General features: G+C 40.7%; 1 protein-coding gene across 1 annotated transcript in view; it reads left to right on the top strand.

Annotated features, from left to right (window-relative positions):
• The first annotated feature begins 12,881 nt into the window (after positions 1-12,881).
• A2ML1 (alpha-2-macroglobulin like 1) overlaps positions 12,882-24,912 on the top strand; it is a 34,683-nt gene continuing 22,652 nt past the window's right edge. The window contains exons 1-12 of the mRNA XM_017658839.3: positions 12,882-13,134; positions 13,626-13,809; positions 14,176-14,338; positions 14,909-14,961; positions 18,255-18,275; positions 19,022-19,181; positions 19,455-19,539; positions 20,029-20,149; positions 20,598-20,712; positions 21,038-21,147; positions 22,079-22,249; positions 23,329-23,556. Coding sequence (XP_017514328.2) covers positions 13,073-13,134; positions 13,626-13,809; positions 14,176-14,338; positions 14,909-14,961; positions 18,255-18,275; positions 19,022-19,181; positions 19,455-19,539; positions 20,029-20,149; positions 20,598-20,712; positions 21,038-21,147; positions 22,079-22,249; positions 23,329-23,556 — 1,473 coding nt within the window. The 5' untranslated portion in view covers positions 12,882-13,072. The remainder of the gene's footprint in view (positions 13,135-13,625; positions 13,810-14,175; positions 14,339-14,908; positions 14,962-18,254; positions 18,276-19,021; positions 19,182-19,454; positions 19,540-20,028; positions 20,150-20,597; positions 20,713-21,037; positions 21,148-22,078; positions 22,250-23,328; positions 23,557-24,912) is intronic.

Genomic DNA, 24,912 nt, shown 5'->3' with positions numbered 1-24,912 from the left:
TTCTGGTCTGTAAAGTTTCTGTTGAGAAGTCTGATGATAGCCTGATGGGTTTTCCTTTGTAGATGATCTTTTTTCTCTCTCTGGCTGCCTTCAATACCCTTTCCTTGTCATTGATCTTTGCCATTTTAATTATTATTTGTCTTGGTGTTGTCCTCCTTGGGTCCTTTGTGTTGGGAGATCTGTGGACTTCCATGGTCTGCGAGAGTATTTCCTTCCCCAGCTTGGCAAAGTTTTCAGCAATTATTTCTTCAAAGACACTTTCTATCCCTTTTTCTCTCTTCTTCTTCTTCTGGTACCCCTATTATGCAAATATTGTTCCATTTGGATTGGTCACACAATTCTCTTAATATTCTTTCATTCCTAGAGATCCTTTTGTCGCTCTTTGCCTCAGCTTCTCCGTTTTCCATTCCATTAACAGTCTCTTGCACCTCGTCCAGTCTGCTTTTAAGTCCTGTAGATCATTTCATTTCTGTTATTTCCCTCCAGACTTCATCCCTTAGCTCTTGCATATTTCTCTGCAGCTCCATCAGCATGGTTATGACTTTTATTTTGAATTCTTTTTCAGGAATATTGGTTATATCTATCTTGCTAGGCCCTCTCTCTTGTGTTGTTTGAGTGGTTTTGGACTGGACCAAGTTCTCTGCCTTTTCATGATGATAGAACTGATCACTGGCAAGTGGTGCATGTGTCATCTGGAATAACAAAGTCCCTTTCTGCTTGCTGGTTGCCTTGCCCTTCTCCACTGCCTGTGCCAGTTACCTGCACACAGGGAGCAGTCTTTGCGTTAATTCCCTGAGCTGCCATGGGTGGGTTGGCCCTCGGGATGACCTAGTGCACTGCCGGGGGTTGTGTGCATGCAGTGTGTGTTCTGTGAGAATGGTGCCCCTTCGTACCTTCCAGACTTTGCCCCGGCTTCCTCTGCCTGTGCCAGGTTGCTGTGCACTGGGGGTATCCTTTGGGTGTGGCCTGGTAGCTGCACACTGGGGGAAATCTCTGTGTGGTTGTTGTGGGTGGGGCTACTCCCCGCTGGTCCACAGCAATTGTGGGTCTGCCAGTTTGCTTGCATTGCCGGTGGTGGGGAATGAACGGCAGACTGCTTATCGCTATGAGGGGCTTCAGAGCTGTGTTGCTTTCCAGGGGGTTAGGGTGCCTGAAGTTCGTTAAGATTCCCAGCCTGCCTGGCTGAGTGTGCTGAGATGATTTTGTCCACCTGTTAGACCCTTGTCCCTTTAAGACTTTTAAAGTGCCTGCTTTTCTTTTGTCCCAGGGGAGCTGGCTGTGAGGACCTACTCGCAGTCTCCATCTCAGATTTTACTTTTACTTTTCTCTAATATCCAGTACACCATGGAATGTGTATCTGTACTCCTGGTGCAGATTACTAGGGCTCATTATTTAGTAGTCCTGTGCTTCCACTCCATCCCCACTCAGATTCTTTTCCTCCCTCTGGTGAGCTTGGGTAGGGGGAGTGCTTGGGTCCCACCTTTGTATCTTACCCTTTTTGTGGGATGCTGAGTTCTCGCAGATGTAGATGTAGCCTGGCTATTGTACTGCATCTTCTGGTCACACTTTTAGGAATAGTTGTATTTGCTGTATTTTCAAAATATATATGGTTTTGGGAGGAGATTTATGCCACCCTACTCTTGCCACCATCTTCTACCTGGAACCTCAGCCTTTTTTTTTTCTTTCTTTTTTTTTTATTCATTCATATTTGTTAAATGCCTATCACAACCAGACACTGTTCTAAGAGGGCTAAAGATACAACATGTCCTTAGCCCTCTTAGAAGGCTCACATATTACATAACTACAGTAATAAAATAGTGGTTCATGATATAATGTAATTTTACCTACATATCTTGCTGTGAGGAATCAACAAAAATGTTTTGAAGGCTTACTGTGTACCCAGAATTGCTGTGTTTCTAGTGTTGTTCTTTTCTCCCTTCAATCCCTTATGGCCTTCTTTTCCAGAAGAAAGTTTATACTTCACAGGAAGCACTTTCATCTGTTCCTCTACTTCTCCCCTTCCTCACCCCCAGATTAATGCCATCAAATTCAGAAAGGATGGCTTAATATGGGTAAGGCAGCATGTCATAGAGAAAATGATATGGCTAGGACTGGGGTGGAAAGTCCTGACTTTCGAAAAGGACTGTTTTTTTTTTTGGAAGACTAAAGTTAAAAAATAAGGATGAAAACATAGTGAAAAGCCTGGATGAAACATGTTCCCTGAAACCTCTTTTACATGCTGTTCTCTATTGTTAAATCATAGGTTATTCAGGGGCATTTCTTCACTATTTTTCTTTTTGTTATTGGACTTTTCATATGTGAGTGCATTCCATTATGAAATATTCCCCTTAAAAATCAAAGAAAATCTCTCCAAATATATTCCTTGTTGTGTCTAACATACTGAAGGTGAAATATACATATATATATTATACACATATAATCAATAAATATTTGATATATAACCAATAAATATGTATCATTTTATATTATATCAATATAGATATTTGAGAGAGAGAGTGATTTATTTATAATCTGTTCACACAATGGTGGAACCTGGCAAATTTACAGTCTGCAGGGTATATTGACAGACTGGACTTATCTCCACAGTCACATTCTGAGGTACTGGGACTCAGGACTTGAACATATGAATTTTGAGATTCAGCCCATAACATCAATGAATAAATATAGCCCATAATATTGATCAATAAATGTTTGCTGAAAAAAAAAGTGCTTCTCCCTAATTATATATATAATACTTACATATAAGCATGAGATCTCTATGATTCTCATTTGCCCATTTGAATATGAACTTTATTTCTTTTCTTCATTTCTTATTAGGAAACTAAATGTTGGTTCAGTTACTGTCTGAGTTTGGGTGTGGTTGGGTAGCAACCTCATTTGCCCTGACTCATTCATATTTGAACTTTGACACATTGTACAGTTCCCTAGAATGGAATTGACAAAGAAAGAGTGAAGCCTATAACTTACAGAGAAGGATAGAGGAGACAAAGAGGCAAGCAAGGAGTGGCCCTTGCTTCACCTGTTTCTCCTCCCTTCTTTTCCCCAGTATTATGACTTGATTGACTGGTACCTGTTCTGAAGAAGAGCCTCAAATCTGCAGTCCTGGAGCAGGACAGAAATAGAGCCCTGTCTTCTGACCTCCTGGTATGAGGGCAGAAGGCTGGCCTGTTGAGATTCCCATCTCCTAGGGGATAATACCAAGGCTTCTTCTAGGAGATAACCAAATGAAGTGAGATAGTAACTTTTTTGGAGAGCAAAGTATTCAAATAAAATATTGGCAGATGGAAGACCAAAGACTATATGTGAAAAGTAGAAATAATCTGGAAATGAGAGAATAACATCTGAGTAGAATGGTGTGGGACATAATATAAAATATATCTTAAAATGATCAGGAAGACTGGGAAAATATAAACAAAGAAGAATTCCAAACATTCCAGACTAAATTCTTTTTTTTTTCCCTTAGCTGTACTGATGGGTGCCTATCACCACTAATTTTTGGGACAGATGACTTGGGAATTTATATGAATATCTTCTGAAATAACTATTAGATATAGAACTATATGTACATATGCATATATAGTATAACCATTAACATGACTATTTTATTTGTGTGTGCCATGTGATATGCCAGCAAAAGGGTTTTATGCAATCTAAATTTTGGAGGTTATTAAAACCTGGAGATTCTCCCCCATCAGGCCTATAACTCATTAAATATATTTTAAAATAGATCAGAAAAGAAAAAAAGTCGGCCAATTTGACTGGCAGAGTGGTAAGGGGAAGTTGACAAATCCCAATTGAAGACCAGTTAGCCTCCTACAGAGGAGCTGGTGTTACTGCGGCTGGTTGGTTCCCCTTACACAGGAAGCAGAAACAGAGCAGTGGGACAAAGCAGAGGCAAGAATTTCCAAAATCGAAATTCTATCCCATTTCTATCACATGCCAGTTTTATGGGCAAACCACATTCTTGGAGACCTGAGGGAGGGTTTATGCTCTGGAGTTTATTTTAAAAACAGTTTGATTCAAATTGAGAGCAGACATGGACAGTTTTCCTGACTCTTAATTCAAAATAGCTGTTAGATCAGTAACTGTAATTGATAAGAATGTATTAGACTAAATTAGACTTAACTAATGAAGCATATTCGAATTTTCATTTTCCCACCAGCTTATTGACATATAATTGGCAAATAACACTGTTTGTTTAAGGTGTACAACATAATGATTTAATATGTGCATATGTTGTGAAATGATTACATTATAATTAGTTACCACATCCATTAACCTCACATAATTACCATCTTTTGTGTGTGGTAAGAACATTTAAGATCTGTTTTCTTATCACATTTCAAGTGTGCAATGCATCATTGCTGACTATTGTCATCATTGTACATAGATCCTCTGAATTTATTCACTGAAAGTTTGTGCCCTTTGACCAACAAACATCTCCCCATTTTTCACTATGTTCCCAGCCCCTGACGAGCACCTACTCTTGGAGCATTCTACTCTGTTTCTATAAGTTCACATTTTTCAGATTTCACGTATGAGATCATACAGCATTTGTCTGTCTCCCTCCGACTTATTTCACTTAGTATAATGCTTCAAGTTGTTCAAGTTGCAGATGATGTTGCAAAAGACAGCACTTCCTTCTTTTTGTGGCTGAATAGTACTCCATTGTCTGTAGCATGCGTTCCTTATCTATTAATGCATCAATGGACACTTAGATTGTTTCCATGTCTTGGTTACTGTGAATAATGTCGCAGTGAACATAGGGATGCAGATGACTCTTCAAAACAGTGATTTCAATTCCTTTCATTTCATAGATGGAATTGCTGGATCATATGGTGGTTCTATTTTTAATTTTTTGAGGAAAATCCATCCTGTTTTCCATGGTGGCTATACCAATTTACATTCCCACTAGTGGTGCATGAGGGTTCCCTTTTCTCGACATTCTTGCCAACACTTCTATCTCTTGTCTTTTTTGTAATAGCCGTTCTAACTGGTGTGAGGTGATATCTCATTGTAGTTTTAATTTACATTTTTCCAGTGATTTGCTGTCGAATACCTTTTCATGTACCTGCTGGCCATTTGTATGTCTTCTTTGGAAAAATGTCTATTCAGATCCTCTTCCCATTTAAAAATCAGATTATTTGTTTGCTTGCTATTGAGTCATGGAAGTTTCTTTATATAGTTTGAATGTTAACCCATTATCAGTTGAAAGGCAAATGTTTTCTTTTCATAGGTTGCCTTTTCATTTTTTTTGATTATTTCTTTTGCTGTGCAGCTTTTAAATTTGATGTACTTGCTTATTTGTGCTTTTGTTGCTTGTGCTTTGAGTGTCATATTAAAAAAATCATTGCCAAGACTGGTGTTAAGGAGCTTTTTCCCTGTTTTCTTTAGGAGTTGTATGGTCCCCCATTTGAGTTAATTTTTTGAGAATTCTTTTGAATGTGGATATCCAGTTTTCCTAATTTGAAGAGATTATCTTTTCCCTGTTGAGTATTCTTGGCTCCCTTGTTAAGCATTAGTTGACCATATATGCATGGGTTTATTTCCTGGCTCTCAGTTCTGGTCTGTTGGACTATATGTCTGTTTTTATGCCAGTATCATACTGTTTTGATAACTTTTTAGTACAGGTTGAAATCAGGAAATGTCATGACTCCAGCTTTGTTTTTCTTTCTCAAGATTACTTTGGCTTATCAGTGTCTTTGTGGTACCATATGAATTTTAGGATTGTTTTTGTCTGTTTCTGTGAGAAATGCCATTGAATTTTTGATGGGGATTACATTGAACCTATAGATTCCTTTGGATAATATGGACATTTTGACAATATGAATTCTTCTGATCCATGAACACAAGATATCTTTCCATTTATTTGTGCCTTCATCAATTTCCTTTATTAATATCTTATAGTGTTCAGTGTACAGAACTTTTACCTCCTTAGTTAAATTTATTCCTAAGTATTTTATTGGTTTTTATGTTATTGTAAATACCATTGTTTCTTTTTCAGATAGTTTGTTATTAGAAGTTTCTAAAGGCAAGGCTGGCCCTGTCAGCCGTTAAAAGCTACCTAACATCTACCTGTCATGGACAACCGAGAAGGAGATATATAAAAAAAGGAAGGGCTAGTATAACCATGTATTTAAAGACAAATATTGTTAGTAGAAATAAAATGGAATATAGTTTATGATGTCTCAAAATTCTGGGTTTAATATTTTTTGAATTGGTATTCATTTTCACATAATTTTTCTGTATACACTATGAATGTATTTGGAACAAACTAATTATTTACTTAATAATTTATATGATATAGACTAAAACCAAAATTGGACATACTCATTTTCCCTTGTGTCCATATCAATCAGAGGCTCCAGAGGAAGCCACAAAGTGTCCCAAACCTAACAAAGAACTTTGGTACGGTGCACATATGTGTGCCTATAGTGTGTGTTTGCGGTGGGAATGAGGGAAGCATGGAAGAATTACTTTAAACTGTAGCAACAAATTCCCTAAGGTATTTTTAACAAGGTTCTGAGGGGATATTTATGGAAGATCTAAGCATGATTGCACCAGTACTTTTCAGTATTGATTAACTGACTAAAAGCTTCCTGGGTACCAGGTACTTCATTAAATGTGGAGATGCAATAACTGTAGATGTGAATCTTATATTCTGTGCCTTTGAATGCTAAGTAACTACTCCAGGGTGTAGATTAAAATTTAATATTTATTGTTTTACCTATGTATCACTGTTTATATAGGTATATTTTAATGAAAATTATAGATAATAAAACACAGAGGCAGCCCTCATATTTTCTGAGCAACTCTCCTTTCCCATTAAGGGAGAGTTTGTCTGGATTCATTCCACAAAGACCTCATTAGTGTTGGCATCTTATTTCTTCTACCCCAGATGGCTACTATTTTCATTTTATTCCAGGTAGGTAAACAACTAAACTAAACTAAAATTGCTAATGATAAACCCAGGGAAGTCCTGGGAGAAACAGACTGCAAGAGACAGATGATGAGGAGAGAAAGGAGACAGTTTCATACCTTCTTTCTCTTGGACATCAGTGACGGATGTGTAGAAGAGAGTTCATATTCTGCACCATTATCATCAGAACTTCGCTCTAAACTCCAGGAAGAATTTCTGACTAACTACTGAGAGATCCATCAGTACAGTAGCAGTTCTTTAAGGTATGGTCCCTGGACCAGAAGCCTCAACATCACCTGAGAACTTGTTCAAAATGCATATTCTCTGTCCTCACCACAGACCAAGGAATCAAAAACCCTGGGAAAGAGGCCCAACAAAACGGGTTTCAACAAACATTTTGTCATGTCTCATTTATTAATGAATCAATCCAAACAAAAGGTGGATTCTTCTCCCCATAGTATGTGAAGTATGTGAGATTAGCTATAGGAAAGAACAGTTAATGATAATCAATAATCTTTAATAATTAATTAATGATAAAATCATACCAAACAAAAGCCCCAAACAGGGAAGGAATATTGAAAGAGTTTGGGAGAGCAGGAGCAGAGGGAGCAAATTTGGAGATAATGAAGAGATGGATGGGATGCGGAATAATCATTAATGCATTCATACTGAGTACCTAGGCTAGGGGAAGAAGGACAATAAGCGGTGATTCTCACTCTAAAGAGTTTCACAATATGGGTGGGGATAAGAGGAATAGAAGTAAAGAGTGACAAGATAGTGACAAGAAGGCTATTGCTGAGGTCAATTTTTTGTGTGTGGTGAGAATATTTAAGATCAACTATCTTAGCAAATTTCAAGTATATAATACAGTGTTGTTAGCTGTAGTCACTATGCTATACATTACATCTCCTGAACTTATTCATCTTATAATTGAAAGTTTGTGCCCTTTAACTAACGTCTCCCCATTTCCCCACTCCCCAGCCCCTAGCAAGCATCATTCTGCTCGCTGTTTCTGTGAGTTCAAGTTTCTTCAATTCAACATATATTTGAGATCATACAGCATTTGTCTTTCTTTGTCTCACTTATTTCACTTAGCATGTAATGTCTTCAAGGTCCATCCATGTTATTGCAAATGGCAGGATTTCCTTGTTTTTATGGCTGACTAATATTCCATTATGTATACTTACCACAATTGATGTATACATTCATTTATTGATGGAAAAAGGGTGTTTTCGTATCTTAGCTATTGTAAATAATGCTGCCAAGAACATAGAAGCACAGATGTCTTTCTGAGTCACTGTTTTTTGTTTCCTTTAGATATATTCTCAAAAGTGCAATTGCTGGATTACGTGGGAGTTCTATTTTTAATTTTTTGAGGATCCTCTATACTGTTGTCTGTAGTGGAGGCATGGATTTACAATCCCAGGAACAGTGCACAAGGGCTCCCTTTTTTTCACATCCACACCAACATTTGTTATCTCTTGTCTTTTTGATGATGTCAATTTTTTCCACTTTTTTTATCTTTGTGTTTCAGTTTGGGTAATTTCTACTGACCTATCTTTAAGGGAGATATTAGTAATTTCTTCAGCTATGTCAAGTTTCCTTATGAGCCTGAAAAAGCTGTTCATCTCTGATATCATATTCTTTTTATTTTCAGGATTTCTATTTTACTTTATCATTTCTATCTTCTGAAATTCCCCATATGTTCACGGGTATTGTTATTCCCTCTCCTCCAACACCAAATACAATGGTGTATTTTTTCCCTGCATATATGTATAACAATAACTATTATACACAGCAGTAATAATAACATAACACCATTCGGGTTCCCAGACCCGACCGAGTCTAGTGTGTCTAAGTGTGTTGGAGGGGGTCTTCCCTCACATACTAACACCAAGCAATTTTCAAATGCCAGCAGGGTATTAAGAGAACTCAGCTCAATTTTGATGCTATCTGCCCAGAGACAGTAAGTACCAGGTTCCCCAGGTTAGGGCTCCGTCCTACAAGCCTGCCCTCCGCCCCCGACTCCAGATGCTGGTTACAAGCCCCAGGCAGTTCCCTGTGCTTCTGACCTGCTGGCTATAGATTGGAGGTTCCCATGACCTTCCCCTTAGTTTGATTAATTTGCTAGAGTGGCTTACAGAACTCAGGAAACCACTTATGATTACCAGTTTAATAAAGGATACAAGTGAACAGCCAGATGAAGAGATACACAGGGCAGGGTCCCAAATAAAGGAGCTTCCATCTTCATGGAGCTTGGGGCCTGGCTCGGTGGCATGTGGAGGCATTCTGGCTCCCCAACCATGGAAGCTCTCCGCAACCAAGAGGCAGGAGGAGCCTACTGAGCAGAGCAGAGCAGAGCAGAGCAGAGAGCAAGCAATAAGCTCTTCTCGGGTTTTTGTGAGGGCTTCATTGCATAGTCACGATTGACTGGATTATTGGTCATTGGCTGATTCGGCCTCCAGCCCCTGCCCTTGGGTGGGGGTTCCAAAGGTGTCTCATTAACATCACAAAACACCCATTTCACTTTTAAGACTGCAGTGTTTTTCAGGAACTGTGAATGAAATATATATACCTGGGAAATATATGTTTGGTCATATGAATGACCAAATATGTATTTCTTATAACTCATTATATCACAGGTGTTTTCCACCCTTCTCATTAGATCCTTTAATGTATTGCTCTTAGCCATTTTAAAGTCCCTCTTTGATAGTTCTGACATCTAGATGATCTCTGGATCTGGTTCTGTCAATTGCTTTGCATTTTGATAGGGGGTTGCCTCCGCACCCTCCTCCTTATTTTGGTAAATCATATAATTTTTGATCGAATGCCAGACATCTTGTGTAGTACAGGAGGGACTTAAGTAAACAGTATGTGTGCCCAGAAATGATCATCCCTCTTCTCAGGAAGTTTAGCATGGTGGATAAAGTCAATCTGGGTAAAAAATGAGCTGGATTAAGGTTGTGCTATGGCCGAGATTACTTTCAGCTCACCATAAGCTTAGAAGTCCTCTTATGATACCAGAGTCAGGAATGCTGGAGGGTTTTCTCAACGTTTGCTCACCACCCTCAGCTCTCAACTTTCCTATACAACTTGTAGGCACCTAGAGGTAGTTGCTTTCCATATTCTTGCCCCTTTGCCAGTGCAAACTGCTGCCACTTGTGGGTTTTGCTATAGTGCTGTTGAGCAGGCAGGGTGGTTCTCTGTTGTCCTCTTCATCTTCAGTGTTAGGTAGGTTTCTATGGCTTGGCCTTGGAAGATGAGATTTTCTTTGTATTACCTCTACTCCCTGCCAAGTTCTGCTGTGTATCTGTGGCAGGTCTTATGTGGGAAAGATTTTCCTGCCCCCTTCTTCAGTCTTAGGAGTCCTTTAAAAGTATTGGTATAGAATTCTGGGCTGAGAAAACTGAAGGTACAAAACAGCAGCAGACTCGTAAACTCCAAGAAGGGACTAGTGGTTATCAAAGGGGAGGGGTGTGGGAGGGCAGGTGGGGAGGGAGGGGAAGGGGATTGAGGGGTATTATGTTTAGTACACATGGTGTGGGGGGTTACAGGGAAAACAGTGTAGCACAGAGAAGACGAACAGTGAATCTGTGGCATCTTACTACACTGATGGACAGACAGTGACTGCATTAGGGTGTGGGTGGGGACTTGAGAATATGGGTAAATGTAGTAACTACATTGTTTTTTCATGTGAAACCGTCATAAGAGTGTATATCAATAATACCTTAATAAAAAAAATAAAGAATTCTGGGCTGAGGACTGTTTCTTTTCCCTCCCTTCTGGGGTAGGGTTTCCCTGACAACAGTGGGTCTTTACCTGTGCAACAATATGGGCAACAGTATTTGCTGCTCCTCCCTAGGGGCTTAGGCCTTTTGGGAGGAGTATGGGCAGCTGGGGCCTTTCCTGCAGTGATAGATAATGCTGTCCTCTGAGGGAGGCTTTTTTCAGTCTCTCATCTGATACCCAGTCTTTCTTGTCAGCACCTGGTAGAGGTCATGGGAAAGAGCCTATAAGGAAGTAAAAGCTTCCCTTTCCTCTGTGGCACACAGAGATTCTTTGTAGTTATTCTAGCCCACACTATACCTTTAGTAACTCATTAAAAATTTAGCTCTGTTCTTACTTGCTTCCTTGATGGCCCAAATACCTCCCATCCTCTGGCACAATGAGAAGCTCACACATCCAGTCTCTGCTCTGGAGGTACTGAGCCTCCTTGAATTTCAGACTACTTAGTTGACCTGCTGTGGGTAAAATTGTAATATTTCCAGAATATCTTGGCTGGCTTTAGTGCATCTGCATATCAACAGGTGTTCGGGGGTGGAGAGAAGTATGGCTTTAGTTCATTTGCATATCAATAGGTGTTCCTCGGAGTGGAGAAAGGTTCACCTCCTTATCAGTGGGTAATTATCTGGTCAATAGAGGGCTTATGTGAATTTGAGAGGTTAGGGGGAGGGCTGGTTTGCTTTCGCGGGAGTAGGAGTAGAGAGATGGCCCTGGACTGCAGTTTGTGAGCAATAAACAGGTTTTAAACTATTCCTCCCTTTGACTGATTTTGGTTTTAGAGCTATTTTGTCTTGGGATTGCCTTTTCCCAGATATACACCTGCAAACTCTGGTCAGTTCTTAGATTCAACTTTGTGGTTCCAAAAAACTTGCAATCTTGCAGTTTTTCTGGCCTTTTCTCACTGTCAGTTTTTTAACTCTTCCCAGTTTTTTTACATCTTAAGTGGAAGGACATAGTGGGTTATAAGAAATACACATCTTCCTTATCATTTATTATCTTATCCCTCCTCCCTGACCCCACCATTCAATTAGTATTGCAAACAATTTCTCTCATCATGAAAACATTTTTAATGGCTGTATAGTAGTTTTTTATGTTAACATGGAAATTCATGCAATCAAGGTCAAATTATTGGGCATTGTAATAGACTGAATGTTTTATTTACCCAGCATCTTTATCCTAAACCACTTCCTATAGTAGTGGACTCTTTTCTTTAGAGAACTTCTCCTTCCTGATTCCATGTGGCTTAGCAGGGTTGCCCATCACAGCACCTCATTGCCCTGGCCTCTGTGGTAATGACCCAGTCACCCAGTATCATAGTATTGTGGCTACAATGATTGATTCAGAGGTGAGCATGTGAGAGAAGGGGGAACAAAATTCTTCTTCAGAAATTTGTATGAAGTTTTGAGCTGGAAGACTATGGACTGGGGACTCACAGCTGCCATCTTCCCCACCTCCTCAAGGAAGTCCTGTGAACAGTATAAGACAAATAAATAAGGCTAATGATTGGGAGAAATGAGTCCTGACAGCTTTGAGTCTCTAATTCCAGGCCAGAAAGTCTTTGGAGTTTCTCTGGTTCCTTTAGTTCTTTCTTCATGTCTGATCCACTCCAGTTATCAAACACTCTTTCTTAAATTGGTTTAATTTGGGTTGGTCATTGGTCCAGAAAGAATCCTCACTAATTTATACTTTGGGTGGCTTTCAAGTCTTGTCATTAAAAAGAACATTGTAAAAAACTCAGTGTGGATATATTTTTTTGTATGTCTGCATGCTCTCTTTGCCCGTTAAGAAACCCTTCCAGAACGGGAGTTGCTGGGGCAAAGGATATGCAAATCTGAAAGGCTTTTGATGTAGGTTGTGAAATTGCCTTCAGAAAGGTTGTCCCTTTATACTTTCTCAGGGACTGTTTCTGTCCCTATTTCCATACACACATACCTCATTCCCAATTAGAGATATACTGCCCCGTATCAGTGCTCCCAGATTTGTCTTAACAGAATACTACAAAGAGAAAAAAGATTCAACGGGAATGGGAATCTGGAATGAAACCAGGAAAAAAGGGAGGAGTCCAAAGTTTGTTCTGAAAGTGTTGCCACTCTGAACACTCAGCCGGGGTTTTTCCCTCAGAACAGGTAGTATGGACGAGCTGAGCCAGTATGAATGTTTCAGGGAGAAATACATCTGAGGAAGTGAACAGGAACTGCCCTGGTCTACCACCTCAGCCTGAGGCCCCGGGAGGTGATTGGCTGGAGCATCAGGCAAAGCCCCACACCCTACTGGGGGGATTATATACATGCTGTATCAACGGAAAGGATTGCTGGCCCCTGCTGTCGAGTAACTGTCTCAGCCACAAAGATGTGGGCTCAGCTCCTTCTAGGAATATTGGCCTTATCACCAGCCATTGCAGAAAAACTCCCGTAAGTGCTGGGTATCAGAGTTGATTTAGGGCAAGTGGCTTCTTTGCCCCCAAGGGAAGAAAGGGGAAAGGAGGGGGAGAGGAGATAATATTTGGTTTATTTTAATTTCCTTTTAATCTTTTCCTTTCTTTGGTTCCATTTCTCCTTTACCCAGAGAGAAAAGTTGAGGCACCAAGAAGAAGCTTTAAAAGAAGATAATACTAAAATACAGTAGACTGTCTACCTCACACCCTGTTCTCTCTGTAATAGAACTGATTTTCTCTGGTACCCTAGGCATACGTTCTCAGTGATAGCCTCCTGATGATGGGAGGTTTAAGGCTGTACATTCAGTTATTTCTTGCTTGCTTCTTCCTTAGGGAAAATAGGTTCATAAAAGCAGGGGCTCAGTTTGTTTAATTCAGTGCTATATGCTGAGTGCTTAGGAGGGGGCTTTGTTTGTCACTGAATGGATAAATCATTACTGCCCTGAAATCCTTCTGCTTCCTAAATAGAAACTACCTGGTGACATTACCAGCCCAGCTTAACTTCCCCTCTACTCAGAAGGTTTGTTTGGATCTGAGCTCTGGATTCAGGGATATAAAATTTGCTATTACTCTGGAGACCAAGGACAAGACCCAGAAGTTGCTAGATCACTATGGATGGAAGAAGAGGCACTTATACTGCATCTCCTTTTTGGTAAGTACAGACTTACCCCCAACTTGAACCCCTTACTTCCCTACTCTCCCCCTAGACGCTCACTGCAACCTAACTTTGCTTTCTGTTATTTTACTTTTGCTTCAGCCTTTAAATCTCTCTCCCCTAAACTTCAATCCCTGGCCATAACTCATCCACAATTTCCTTGGCTTTGAATTTCTTCTTTTAGCTCCTGCCCTGAACCTCTGGTTATTGTTTTCCTTCTTCTGGGAACTTGTTTTCTGGCTCCTAGACTTGCTACCCCATCTAACTCAGTTCTTCCCATTTTCTCTCCCACTCTTGGGTTGAGGCCAGTTGATTCTGTTCCCCCAATCTCCACTCCTCCCCAGAACTCCCCTCTCTTGCCAGGTACCACCTCCTACGGGTGGCACAGAAGAAGTGGCTACCATCCGGGTGTCAGGAACTGGAAATAATATCAGCTTTGAGGAGAAGAAAAAGGTTCTAATTAGGAGGCAGAGTAATGGCATCTTTATACAAACTGACAAACCTATCTACAACCCAGGGCAGCAAGGTAAGAGGTACACGGATGGGATTAGACAAAAGGCTGGGGAAACAGCCGCATGTTTGGAGCGGGGCTTTTGGTGTGGTGGTAGGCCTGTGAACAAGGCATGCAGAAGGGGCAGGTCTGGACGGAAGGAGCACAGGGGTGTTAAATGTATGCTGTGTCATGTAAGCAGAAGAGCTGTGGGTGGAGTTGCTACTCTGTGAGTATATCTTAAAGTACGCGTTTCTCCCAGAATGGAACTTGGCAAGTGTAATTGGGTTGCTGGGCCTTGCAGCAGGCAGCTTGTGTGTGGGTAAGAAAGCACCCAGGGCATTTGGCTGGAGCCGCTGTTATTTGTACTATGTTTTCCTTGTGCCTTAGTGGCGCCTTCCGTTCTGATGTTTGAATTGTTAGGATCTGTGAAAAGAAATCGCTTTGGGGCTTTGTCTGTCTTTCGGATTAGTGTTTTTTTTTTTTTAACTAAAAGGAAAAACCTAATGGGGTTTTGCTGACTCAGAAGTACATGTGGGGGAGTTGAAAGGGGGGAGGAAAGAAAGGGGCGGGTCTCCTTCACTGATGATGCTTGTCCCCTTCCAGCGCACTTTCGCATTGTCACCCTGAACAGCCACTTTGTTCCAGTGAATGACAAGGTGAGATTTTCATTGGTAAGAGGAAAAGGGAAGGAGGACAGAGAGAAGAGGGAAAAGGAGAAGAGATTCTTTCATGGGTGTGATGAGGGAGGCCCTCTGAGGTGCACAATGCTTGTTGGTCAGTAAGTGCTAGCTAGCCTTGGGGCATAAGTCAGGGCACAAGTTACCCTGCCACCCCAAAAAACAAGCAGAGGTGTCTTAGTTCTCAGGTTTGATAGCCAAGAACATCAATTAGGTTAACATTCCTGAAAGATGGTTACAGTCACCAGTCATTTAAAAATAGTTTTTGCAAACTTCAAGACTTTCTCTCTCCAGGAATGCCACCCATGGGCTTTGCAGTTCAAATATTAAGCAATAATTTAGGAATGTGTTTAACAAAAGGAAGAAATAAGAATATCCACCCCAGCGTCTTTTTTTGTTTTATTACGAGGCAAGGTCATTTATAACACTGACAGTTCTCCTAAGCCATCGTTACATGTCAAAGGTAAAAATATGGTAACACTTGGTGAAACCTTAAATTTTCCTGGAACAATCCAATCCCTAGAATCATAAGCCTTATGATAGGTTTGATCTTATTTGAGAGCTTATGTCATTTCTGCATGCTTCTGGACACCTCTTTCTCCTTCCATCCCAGCCCAAGGATTCAAATGAAACTTTTAAAGATAATCACAGGGAAAGCATTATTTCTATTTCTATCTCTGTGTTCTCAGAGCTGGTTTCCTTTCTGGACATACAGGGAAACTATGACCTTGTTGATAGGTAACTCCTTCCACCACTTTCTTTCCCAATTTAAAATTATTTTATTTTCTCTCTCCCGCCCACTGTGACGGTTCTGCAACAGTTTATCAGTATAATATTTAGTCTGGTAGCAGAATGTTGATTCTAGATGGAAGAGGAAATGGTGGAATGACAGCTTCGCCAGCCAGTTATCTTAGATTCTACCGCCCCCTCGAGGTTGCTCTCATGAGCTACCCTTGTTACGTTGTCTTTCCTCAGTGCCAGATTCCCAGCCGGTGCTCTGATTCCATAGCTGAGCTCTATTTCTGTAGTAAAACTACTCCTTCCTCTCCCCATCATTTCTCTCACCAGGCCCCACTTCCAAGTTCCAGTTTGAAACACTGACCATTTGAAAAGTTGAATTTGAAATTCCAGTTTGCAACACTGAAGTTAACTAAAGGAATTGTACTAAGAAACTGAGAGACAAAAATTGTGAATTTACAGAGCGCAATATTTTATCCTCAATCAGCTAAAGTGTACTTGAGATTGACTATTTGGTTGCTACACCCATTTATTCAGAAACTTCAGGCAGCTTTTAGCTGGAAATGCCATCTTCCTAGTTGAACACTTATTTTCTCCCAGAGCCTACTTCTGGCTAACCGGTGTCCTCTCTGCTTCTTGACTCCCTCTGTGAGAAGTACTTTGTTACCTGAGGAAGTGTTCCTTTTCTAGAATTGATAGCAACCCATAGTAATGTCAGTGAAATGTGCCTCCTTATTGTCTCCATGGCCCTGGTTTGTGGAAGTCCTGTCCTCCTTTGATCTTGAAGGGGATCCTCAATTGCCCCTGAATCTCATTGTCTTTGTAGGGTTCCCACATGTATGTAATTAAATTTTTTCTCCTATTAATCCATCATATGTCAATTTAATTATTAGAGCAGCCAAAGAACCCAGAAGGGAGGAAGGGGAATATTTCCACCCCTTAGTCCTTCTCTCTCATTTGTTGGCTTTTTTGAAGAAATGCTATTGATTATCGGGGCTGATAGTTGCATTTAGAGACTCCCTGCTTCTCCACTCACTGGCATCTCAGGGTACTTGGCCCCAAGAATCAAAGATAAGCGCCACCTTGATTTCACTCCCTCCCCCTTCCTCGTCAGGGCCCAAACTTTGTACCGTCTCTGACACTTCAATATCTAAATTCCAACTTTCAATCTCAATTAGTTGCAAGTCCTTTAAAGAACATGTAATATTAATTGGGATACCCCAATCCAATAAATATATAATGTTTTTAATTATATTCACATTTTTTTATATATAAATTTTTTAAAATTATATTCACATTCTAGACATTTTAAGTATCTATTTTCTTGGCCATGGTTTTGTAAAATTCTTTTACAATTTTAAGAAATCAAATCCTCATACACAAACAGCAAAAAGATAATTCTTTCATAGAAAGATTATCTTGAGCTGTCATTTTGTTTCAGCTTTTTATTATTAAAATTTTCAAACTTAACACCAAAATTCAACATGTTTCTTTTTGCCGTATTTGTTTTAATCTATTTTTTTTCAGAATCATTTAGAAGTAGGTTGCAGACATCATAATATGTTACTCCTAAATACTTAGCGTGTGTTCTCTAAAAAGAATATCTTAAATAATACATTATTGCACCTAAGAAAATGAACACTAATTATATCCTTTAATACCCAGTCCTAAGTGAGTTTTTTCCAAATGGCTGTGAGGTTTGTTTGTTTGTTTTCCAAACTAGAATCTGCATCGTGGATGACTAGTAAAATGTCCCCATTCTGGAATATGACATGGACTTTTGAGGAAACCTAATTGTCTGATAGAATATTTGACATTCTTGATTTGTCTGATTATTCTTCAATGGGTAATCTAACTTGTTCTTCTATCTTCTGGAAGTAGGTCTGAGGTCCTAATCAGGTTTAAGCTAAACATTTTTGGCAAAAATATTTGTGAGGTAATGCCGTGTACCTCAAGTGTATCTCTTCAGAATGCTCACTTGCCAGGTTGTCCCATTATTAGTGATGATGAGTTACATAACTTGGTTAAGGTGGTGAACAGCCTGATTTCTCTATTGTAAAGGTGTGTCTCTATCTCTTTTTTTGAAATTAGCAAGTAATTTTGGGATGACACTCTGACACCTAACAAGTGAGCTGTTCACCACCAACTTAATGGCTTTATCACCCATTTTTTTTTGAATAAATGATGTGGCCTTCTGATGGGGTGCTTTTAAACTAAAATTTTTTAAGAAATTGTTTTGCAGTAAATTTGAAAGTAAATTTCTTGCTCAGTAGCACTCAGACAGCAGAGGAAGAGCCCAGGAGTCGGCTCCCAGGAAGAAGTTGAAACATTGGGGAGCCTGCAAATGCTAATGATTTCTGTGCAGTGTGTTGTGGAAAAGCTCGCTGCCTTTGCCCTATTGTTACTCTTATCTGGGCCTAAAGAGCCATTCAGAAAGGGAGGAGTGGGCACCAGAGAAAGAGGTCTCTGCTTTCAGCAAACCTATCCTTATCACTTATCATGTTTAACTCACATTATCTGGTTTTCCTTTTCAGTGTTCCATAGTGGAACTGCAGGTAAGTAGAAGCTGCTTTTTCTTATGTGTCAGTGGTGGAGAAGGAGTGAGAGTTTGGGGCTAAACCTTGAAGCCAGAAGCAACTCTGAGATCTTGGCTCAGAGCCCGAGACTGCCCCAGACCTGAGTCCCTGAAATGCCCCCTGTTCTCCTGCCCCTGCCCTCCCATCCCCTTAGTCCTGAACCTTTGTAGGTAAGGACACCGACCTCGTGGCACCTAGCCCTCCCACTCTGGTTGCCGTGGCTTCTCTGTGCCATGCCCATCACACTAAGCTTGGCCCTGTAGTCCTCTTGGTCTTGCTGTTGTCACAGACATTCAGCCATTGAATGTGGCACAAATACCTCTGCGAAGTGTTGAGAAGGAATGGGGCTGGAAAGGTGCATTCCCCACAGCATCCCCTCCATTTCTCTGTTAAATTACTTATCTTTCAGGTGTCTTGCATTCAGTCACTCTTGGTAAAGGATATCGTGAAGCCCACATTCTGAAACTGGTGACAGCACCTTAGAGGACAGTCTGATCATTTGAATCCACACGGATTCAATTTTCTTCCCCAGTGGGGGTTGGACCTATAGGAAAATTTATTTCATTTAGTAATGAAAAAAATTATCAGTGAGACAGGGAACTGTTCTTCCTGGACACAGACCAGGGGGTCAGAAACAATGGGTGGGATTCTTTACCTGCACTTTGCAGTGCAGAGTGGGAATCAAATAGGAAGAACATCATGAGGTTTCTTTTCAATGGTTGCAGGATCCAAATGGCAGCAGGATTGCACAGTGGCTGGATCTGGTGCCTGAGCAAGGCATTATAGACCTGTCCTTCCAGCTGGCACCAGAGGCAACGCTGGGCACCTATACAGTGTCAGTGGCTGAGGGCAAGACCTTTGGCACCTTCAGTGTGGAAGAATATGGTAGGTGGGAGAATTAGCAGGTCAAAGTGTTAGACATAACCTTGTCTGAAAATCAGCAAAGGTAAAGTAAAATCAGCTTGGGATGGGATTATTTATTCATTTTTGAATCAGTGCTAAGCCAGCTGATAACTTCAGGAGCATTTTGAAGGGAGTGATGCCCCCTTAATTTAATTAATTAAGTTAGTTATCACTGTTTTTATACCCTTCTGTTCAGTCCCTGTCTGGTGTCACCTCTCCCTATTCCTTTTCTGTTTCTCTTCCTACTCTCTCTAGTGCTGCCTAAATCTAAGGTGGAAGTGGTGGAACCCAAGCACTTATCAACGGCAGAGGAATCCTTCTTGGTAAAGGTTTGTTGTAGGTAAGGAGACAGTTCTGAATCTGTGGAGAGTAGAGATGTCCTGAGGGATGTGATGAGGGAGTACACTGGGGAGAGGGATCGAGGAGGCAGGGGTTTGATTGTGGGATGTGCTACAGGCCAGAGTCATGATTTCTCCAAGAACACATTTTCTAATTGCGATTCTGCTCTTACTTTCCACTGCTCACTGGGTCAGCAATTTTGATTTAATCTCTACCTTGTGCAGAACGCAATATTGAATCTCATGGAGAAATAGGAGTAAGGAAAAAGAAGTAGAACACCGTTTCAGAAGTCCTCTGGACGGCACTTACTGTGTAATGGTGATGCTCTAAGGCTTTGAGCAAAGCAGGGAAATGAACGAGAGCTGAGAAGTGTGGGCTTGGCAGAGCTGGAGGTGGGAGTATGGGAAAGGAGGGAAAATGGTGTTTGTGGGGAGGTGGGTTGGAGCAGGTGGAATTCTCAATTCTGACTCCTCACGTTTCTCTGGCTTAGGTACACCTATGGAAAGCCTGTGCTAGGACAAGTGCAGGTATCAGCGTGTCAAAAGGCACCAAATTACTGGTTTCCACAACAGGAAAAGCTACCTGACAAATGCAAGAACCTCTCTGGACAGGTCAGTACATGGGGTGTAAAAAAGGAACCTTATTCACATACCCTTAAGAATAAATAAGGACCAATATAGCAAAGTGACAACAAGCCCAAATAGAAAGCATTTCACACGATTATTTCCCAGTGCCAAAGAACAAAGCAGTCTTCTTTATCCTAAACACATAGAGGCTTTTTAAAATCTGCCTTGGAATCAAGAAATTAACCTAAGCCCTTGGGGGATAACAATTTTCCCATTTTGCAGTTGGTTCTTTTCCCTTCTCATATCTGGTGCTTCAAAATCACTTCAGGATTATATATGTATGGTGTATACTACACGTTATAGGAGAATTTTTCTATCTTAAAGACGGAGAAACTAAAGTGTGGAGATAAGAAATCATTTCCTTCTGTAATACATTGTGAAATAGAAGGAGAGATATGTTTTCATGCTCTCTCTCTCTCTGTTACCTCACTAGACTGACAAAGCAGGATGTTTCTCAGAGTCTGTGGACATGTCCACCTTCAACCTCACTGGTTATAGGTATAGCCAGAGCATCGATATAGTGGCTACTGTGGTGGAGGAAGGAACGGGTAAGTGGGATACTCCTTGGTTCATTAAGAAAAGAGAAAGGAAAACGGCTGTCCCAGGGACAATCGTACGGAGAGAGTCAAAGACCTCTCCTCATTAGTGTTTGGGAGTGACTTTGTTCTTGGTTCACAGTTAAAGGAAAAAGCCGTATTTTGATCTGCCATCTATTACCACTTTCTCCAAAAGTTTGAGGAGGAGGAGTTAGCTTGGATTTTTGGCCAAAAAAATATTCAGCTTCATACATCCATCCTGTTTGGGATTTTTGTTAAATACAAAGATAAGGATACCAGGTATTTAGATTGTCATGCATCTGGTTTCCCTCTACAGGAGTGGAGGCCAGTACCACTCAGGAAATCTACATTTCTTCACAAATCGGATCAATGATATTTGAAGACACCAATAATTTTTATTACCCCAACTTCCCCTTCACTGGCAAGGTATGTTGAAACTTGTCTCCACACAGATAAAATGCTTAACTATTCACTTTCTGTAGATATATAAGAATATCTAGTTTAGTGTTGCTCCAAGTACTTTACATGTATTCGCTTATTTAATCTTTACAACAATTCCATGAAATAGACACTGTTGTTGGCCTCATTTTTCAGATGAGTGAGGCAGAGTAAGTGATTTTGCCAGTGTTACACAGATCACAAGTGGTAACTATGCTCAAACCCAGGCAGCCTGCATCTAGAGCATATACTCTTAATTGCTTACGCTGTGCACCCTTAGTCCCACGAGATGCTCCTTAAATATTAATGTGACTTCAGTGCCTTCTCTAATGCCCAAGGCTCATATCCTAATATTAGAATCTTTGAATTTTAGACCTGCAAGTTATCTACAGAAACCATCTAGCTGTTCTCCTGCATTTAGGCAAGATAAATCAAACTTCCCTTGACAGAGAGCCATTTATAGCTCCACAAGCATTTTCCTTAGAGATTTCAAAGTGCCCTTTGTCAGTATCTTCTTTCTGATACCCAACAAACAGCCCGTCCTCCCTCCAGTTTATCTTTCTTCACTTCCCAGACAATTGGTCAACACAATAATGTTGTACATGTTTATATGCATTTGTTCCTTAGTCATCTTTTCTCTAGACCAAGAGTAGATCCAGATTGTCTTAAAGTCTAAGGATTATACAACTGGGGAGTAGAGGAGGACTCTTTTTCAGAATATTAAGGCAAAATGACATACAAAGCTTTGGAAGGGACCTGTACAAATGAAGGACCTAAAGCTTCCTTAGCAACATGGTAGCTTTTTCTGGGCTCTTTCCTGAAATGAAATTCTTAGAATTTCTATTACATCCCCACTTTACCTCCTTCTCAAACCTACCCCCAAACTAACTCTAATGCTCTTATGACCTTCACCCCTCAGATAAGAGTAAGTGGCTATGATGGCTCCCTCCTTAAGAATCACAGAGTGTTTCTGGTGATTTATGGCGCAAATGGAACCATCAGCAACCAGAGCCTGACTACTGACAACAATGGCCTTGCTCCCTTCACGCTGGACACAGTTAGCTGGAATGGGGCAGGCGTTTCGCTGGAGGTGAGCACTAGGGAGGACCAGCTTTCCAGCAAGGAAGGTTTCCCTGCAGGAAATCTTCAAAATTTTCCTGATTCTCCTCAGCTCGGCCTTCCCCATTTGCAATACTCTCTCCCTCACTCACTAGTCCTGCTTTACCAGTTGGCTAAAACTTAGATTCTGTTTGTTTTCAGATCAAAATTACTATTTCTACTAATTCACCTTATAACTCATTCCCATTTTTATCTGATCCTATTTTTGAAATCAGAGTAAGGAAGAAAAAATGGTTTAGTCATAGTCCTATTCCCCTTTGCTCTGATGACTCCTAAAAATGGCAGAGAATTCTAGATTTTGGTTAACTTATAGGGAGGGCTACTTGTATCAGTTATCAACAGCCACAGAATGCTGCTTAACAAACAGCTACAAAACCTTGGTACTATACAACAAAAAGCATTTATTGCTTGTGCACTTGGGGTCATCAGATAGGCACCTCTGCTGATCTTGGTGGACTGCCTTACATGTCTGTGGATCGGCTGGCTCTAGGTTGGTGCCCCTCTGTGCCTCATGCTCCAGCAAGCTAGTCCAGGTAAATTCTTAGGGCAATGATGAGATGCAAGAGCAAAAGCAGACATGTGAGGGCTTTTCCAAGCCTCTACTTAGTTCACCCTTGCTAACATCCCATTCCCAACATCAAGTCATCTGGTGGGACCCCAGTTAGGCTCCATCACTCTGCTTAGAAACAATTATTTTCAATCTTTTTATCCTCTATACCTAGTTTTCTTATCCCTGAAATGTATTTTTAATTTCTGTATGATCTTAGTCATGCTGATCTCTCCTCTGCACCAGTCTGTGTGAAGGTGTTTCATCCACAGTCTCCCATTACTTGACAACTATAATTAGCCCTTATTTCACTCCTCTGCATACAAAGTGCTGCTGTTCATTACCACCATCTGGTTTCCTCAAACATTCTTGGCTGGACCTCTAGTGACATGTCCATGTGCCATTCTTAGGCAGTAAAGATTTGAGAGAGATCTATTTGAAAATTATAACAATACCCTGGGGTTAGCAAGTGTTACAAGGCCTTTCTCTCTCTCTCTTCTCAGGGCAGATTCCAAATGAAAGATGTGGTGTATGATCCAGAACAAGTGCCTCATTACTACCAAAATGCCTACCTGTACCTGCAACCCTTCTATAACACGACTCACAGCTTCGTTGACATTCACTGGCCAAGTGGTGTCTTGGAATGTAGGCAGCCCCAGGAAGTGCGTGTGGGTTATTACATCAATCCGGCTGATGTGGACTCTGACCAGGAAGTCACCTTCACCTACTATGTGAGCCTGGAAAATGAGGATGGGTGAAACTGTGTCAGGAGAGAGAAGGGACGAGGATGTGACCCAGAGAGGGGATGGACCATTTAGACAGAGATAAAATGCAAGTCACATAGGTAATTTTGAAAATTTTAGAAGCCACATTAGAACAATTAAAAGAACAGGTGAAACTAATTTTTAAAACATATTTTATTTTACCCAGTATTTCCGACACATGCTCGTTTCAATGTGAATCAACATAAAACTTAATACATATTTTACATTCTTTGTTTCAGCTCAAAGTGTGTATTTTATACTTTAAGGAGTTTGGACTAGCCACCCTTCAAGGGCTCCAGTAGTCACACGTGGCCAGTGGCTACTGTATTGCACAATATAGGTATAAAGGATGGGGGACAATGAGGGAAAAAAGCTTTTGCACAGGAGCCCAGAGAAATTGTGTGGAAAGGTAAAATGAGCAATCAACAAGAAAATGTTGCTGGTCAGGGCTGACAGGGAGCTGGGTGGGTGGGTGTGTAGGAAGGAGGGTGAGGTGGGGATGGGACTTAGAAAAATTTCATTCCGTGTTTCACTGGTCAATGTTTTTAACTAGATGATACAGGGTTACAATTAACAGCGAGAGCAGCTTTGTTGGGGAAATAAATCATCACTTGTAGCCTGAAGGAAATGTATAAAGATAAGCAGATTTATTGGTCCCTTGGTGATAGTGAGAAATGAGACTCATGGAAACCTCCGTTTTGATGGTTAGTTTCCGTATTTCTGGATTATCCCCTTCAAGTATCTGAGAGACTTTTTCCCCACTGATCTTTCCAGTCTTCTATCATTCCAGTATTTTCATCAACCTAAAAGTCATGCTGACACAACAGAATGAGGAGGAGGAGTGGAAAATATCAAGGAAGATATTTTATAAAATATCAAGGCGCTGTCATCAGGACAGAAGCGTGGGGAGGCCTAGGAGGAAAGGGAAGCTCTGAGGAACCGGCCAGAGAGCCTTTGACTAGAGTCTGCGTCAACAGCCTTCTTAGAAACAGTTTCACTGAATATGGTTTCAAGTGAAAGTGAAGAGGAAGGGAGAGTTAGAAAAGGGGATTTCTCCTCCAGAGTCAAATGTCCTAAGGGCTTGAGATGGTTTAAGGTGTACCCCTTTCCACTGAATTTTGAATTAGGTGATAATTAAAAGATGGTTGTGAGGGTGGATTTTAGCCAACTTTATTATAGGATTAATAGGATTACAAGGATTATAGGAGAATAAGACCTGGAGATCATTGAGAAATGGTGGACAGCTATCTACTGTGAAGAATGGGTTTCTGTTCCATCCAGCCCTGAGGCAGTGATGACGTTTGTCTCCTCCCACTTGCCCCG

The sequence above is a fragment of the Manis javanica genome, chromosome 15, assembly GCF_040802235.1.
Source record: "Manis javanica isolate MJ-LG chromosome 15, MJ_LKY, whole genome shotgun sequence".
In the NCBI taxonomy this organism is placed as follows: Eukaryota; Metazoa; Chordata; class Mammalia; order Pholidota; family Manidae; genus Manis; species Manis javanica.
The sequence above is the reverse complement of the archived record's forward strand: the minus strand, read 5'-3'. Positions and strand labels throughout refer to the sequence as shown.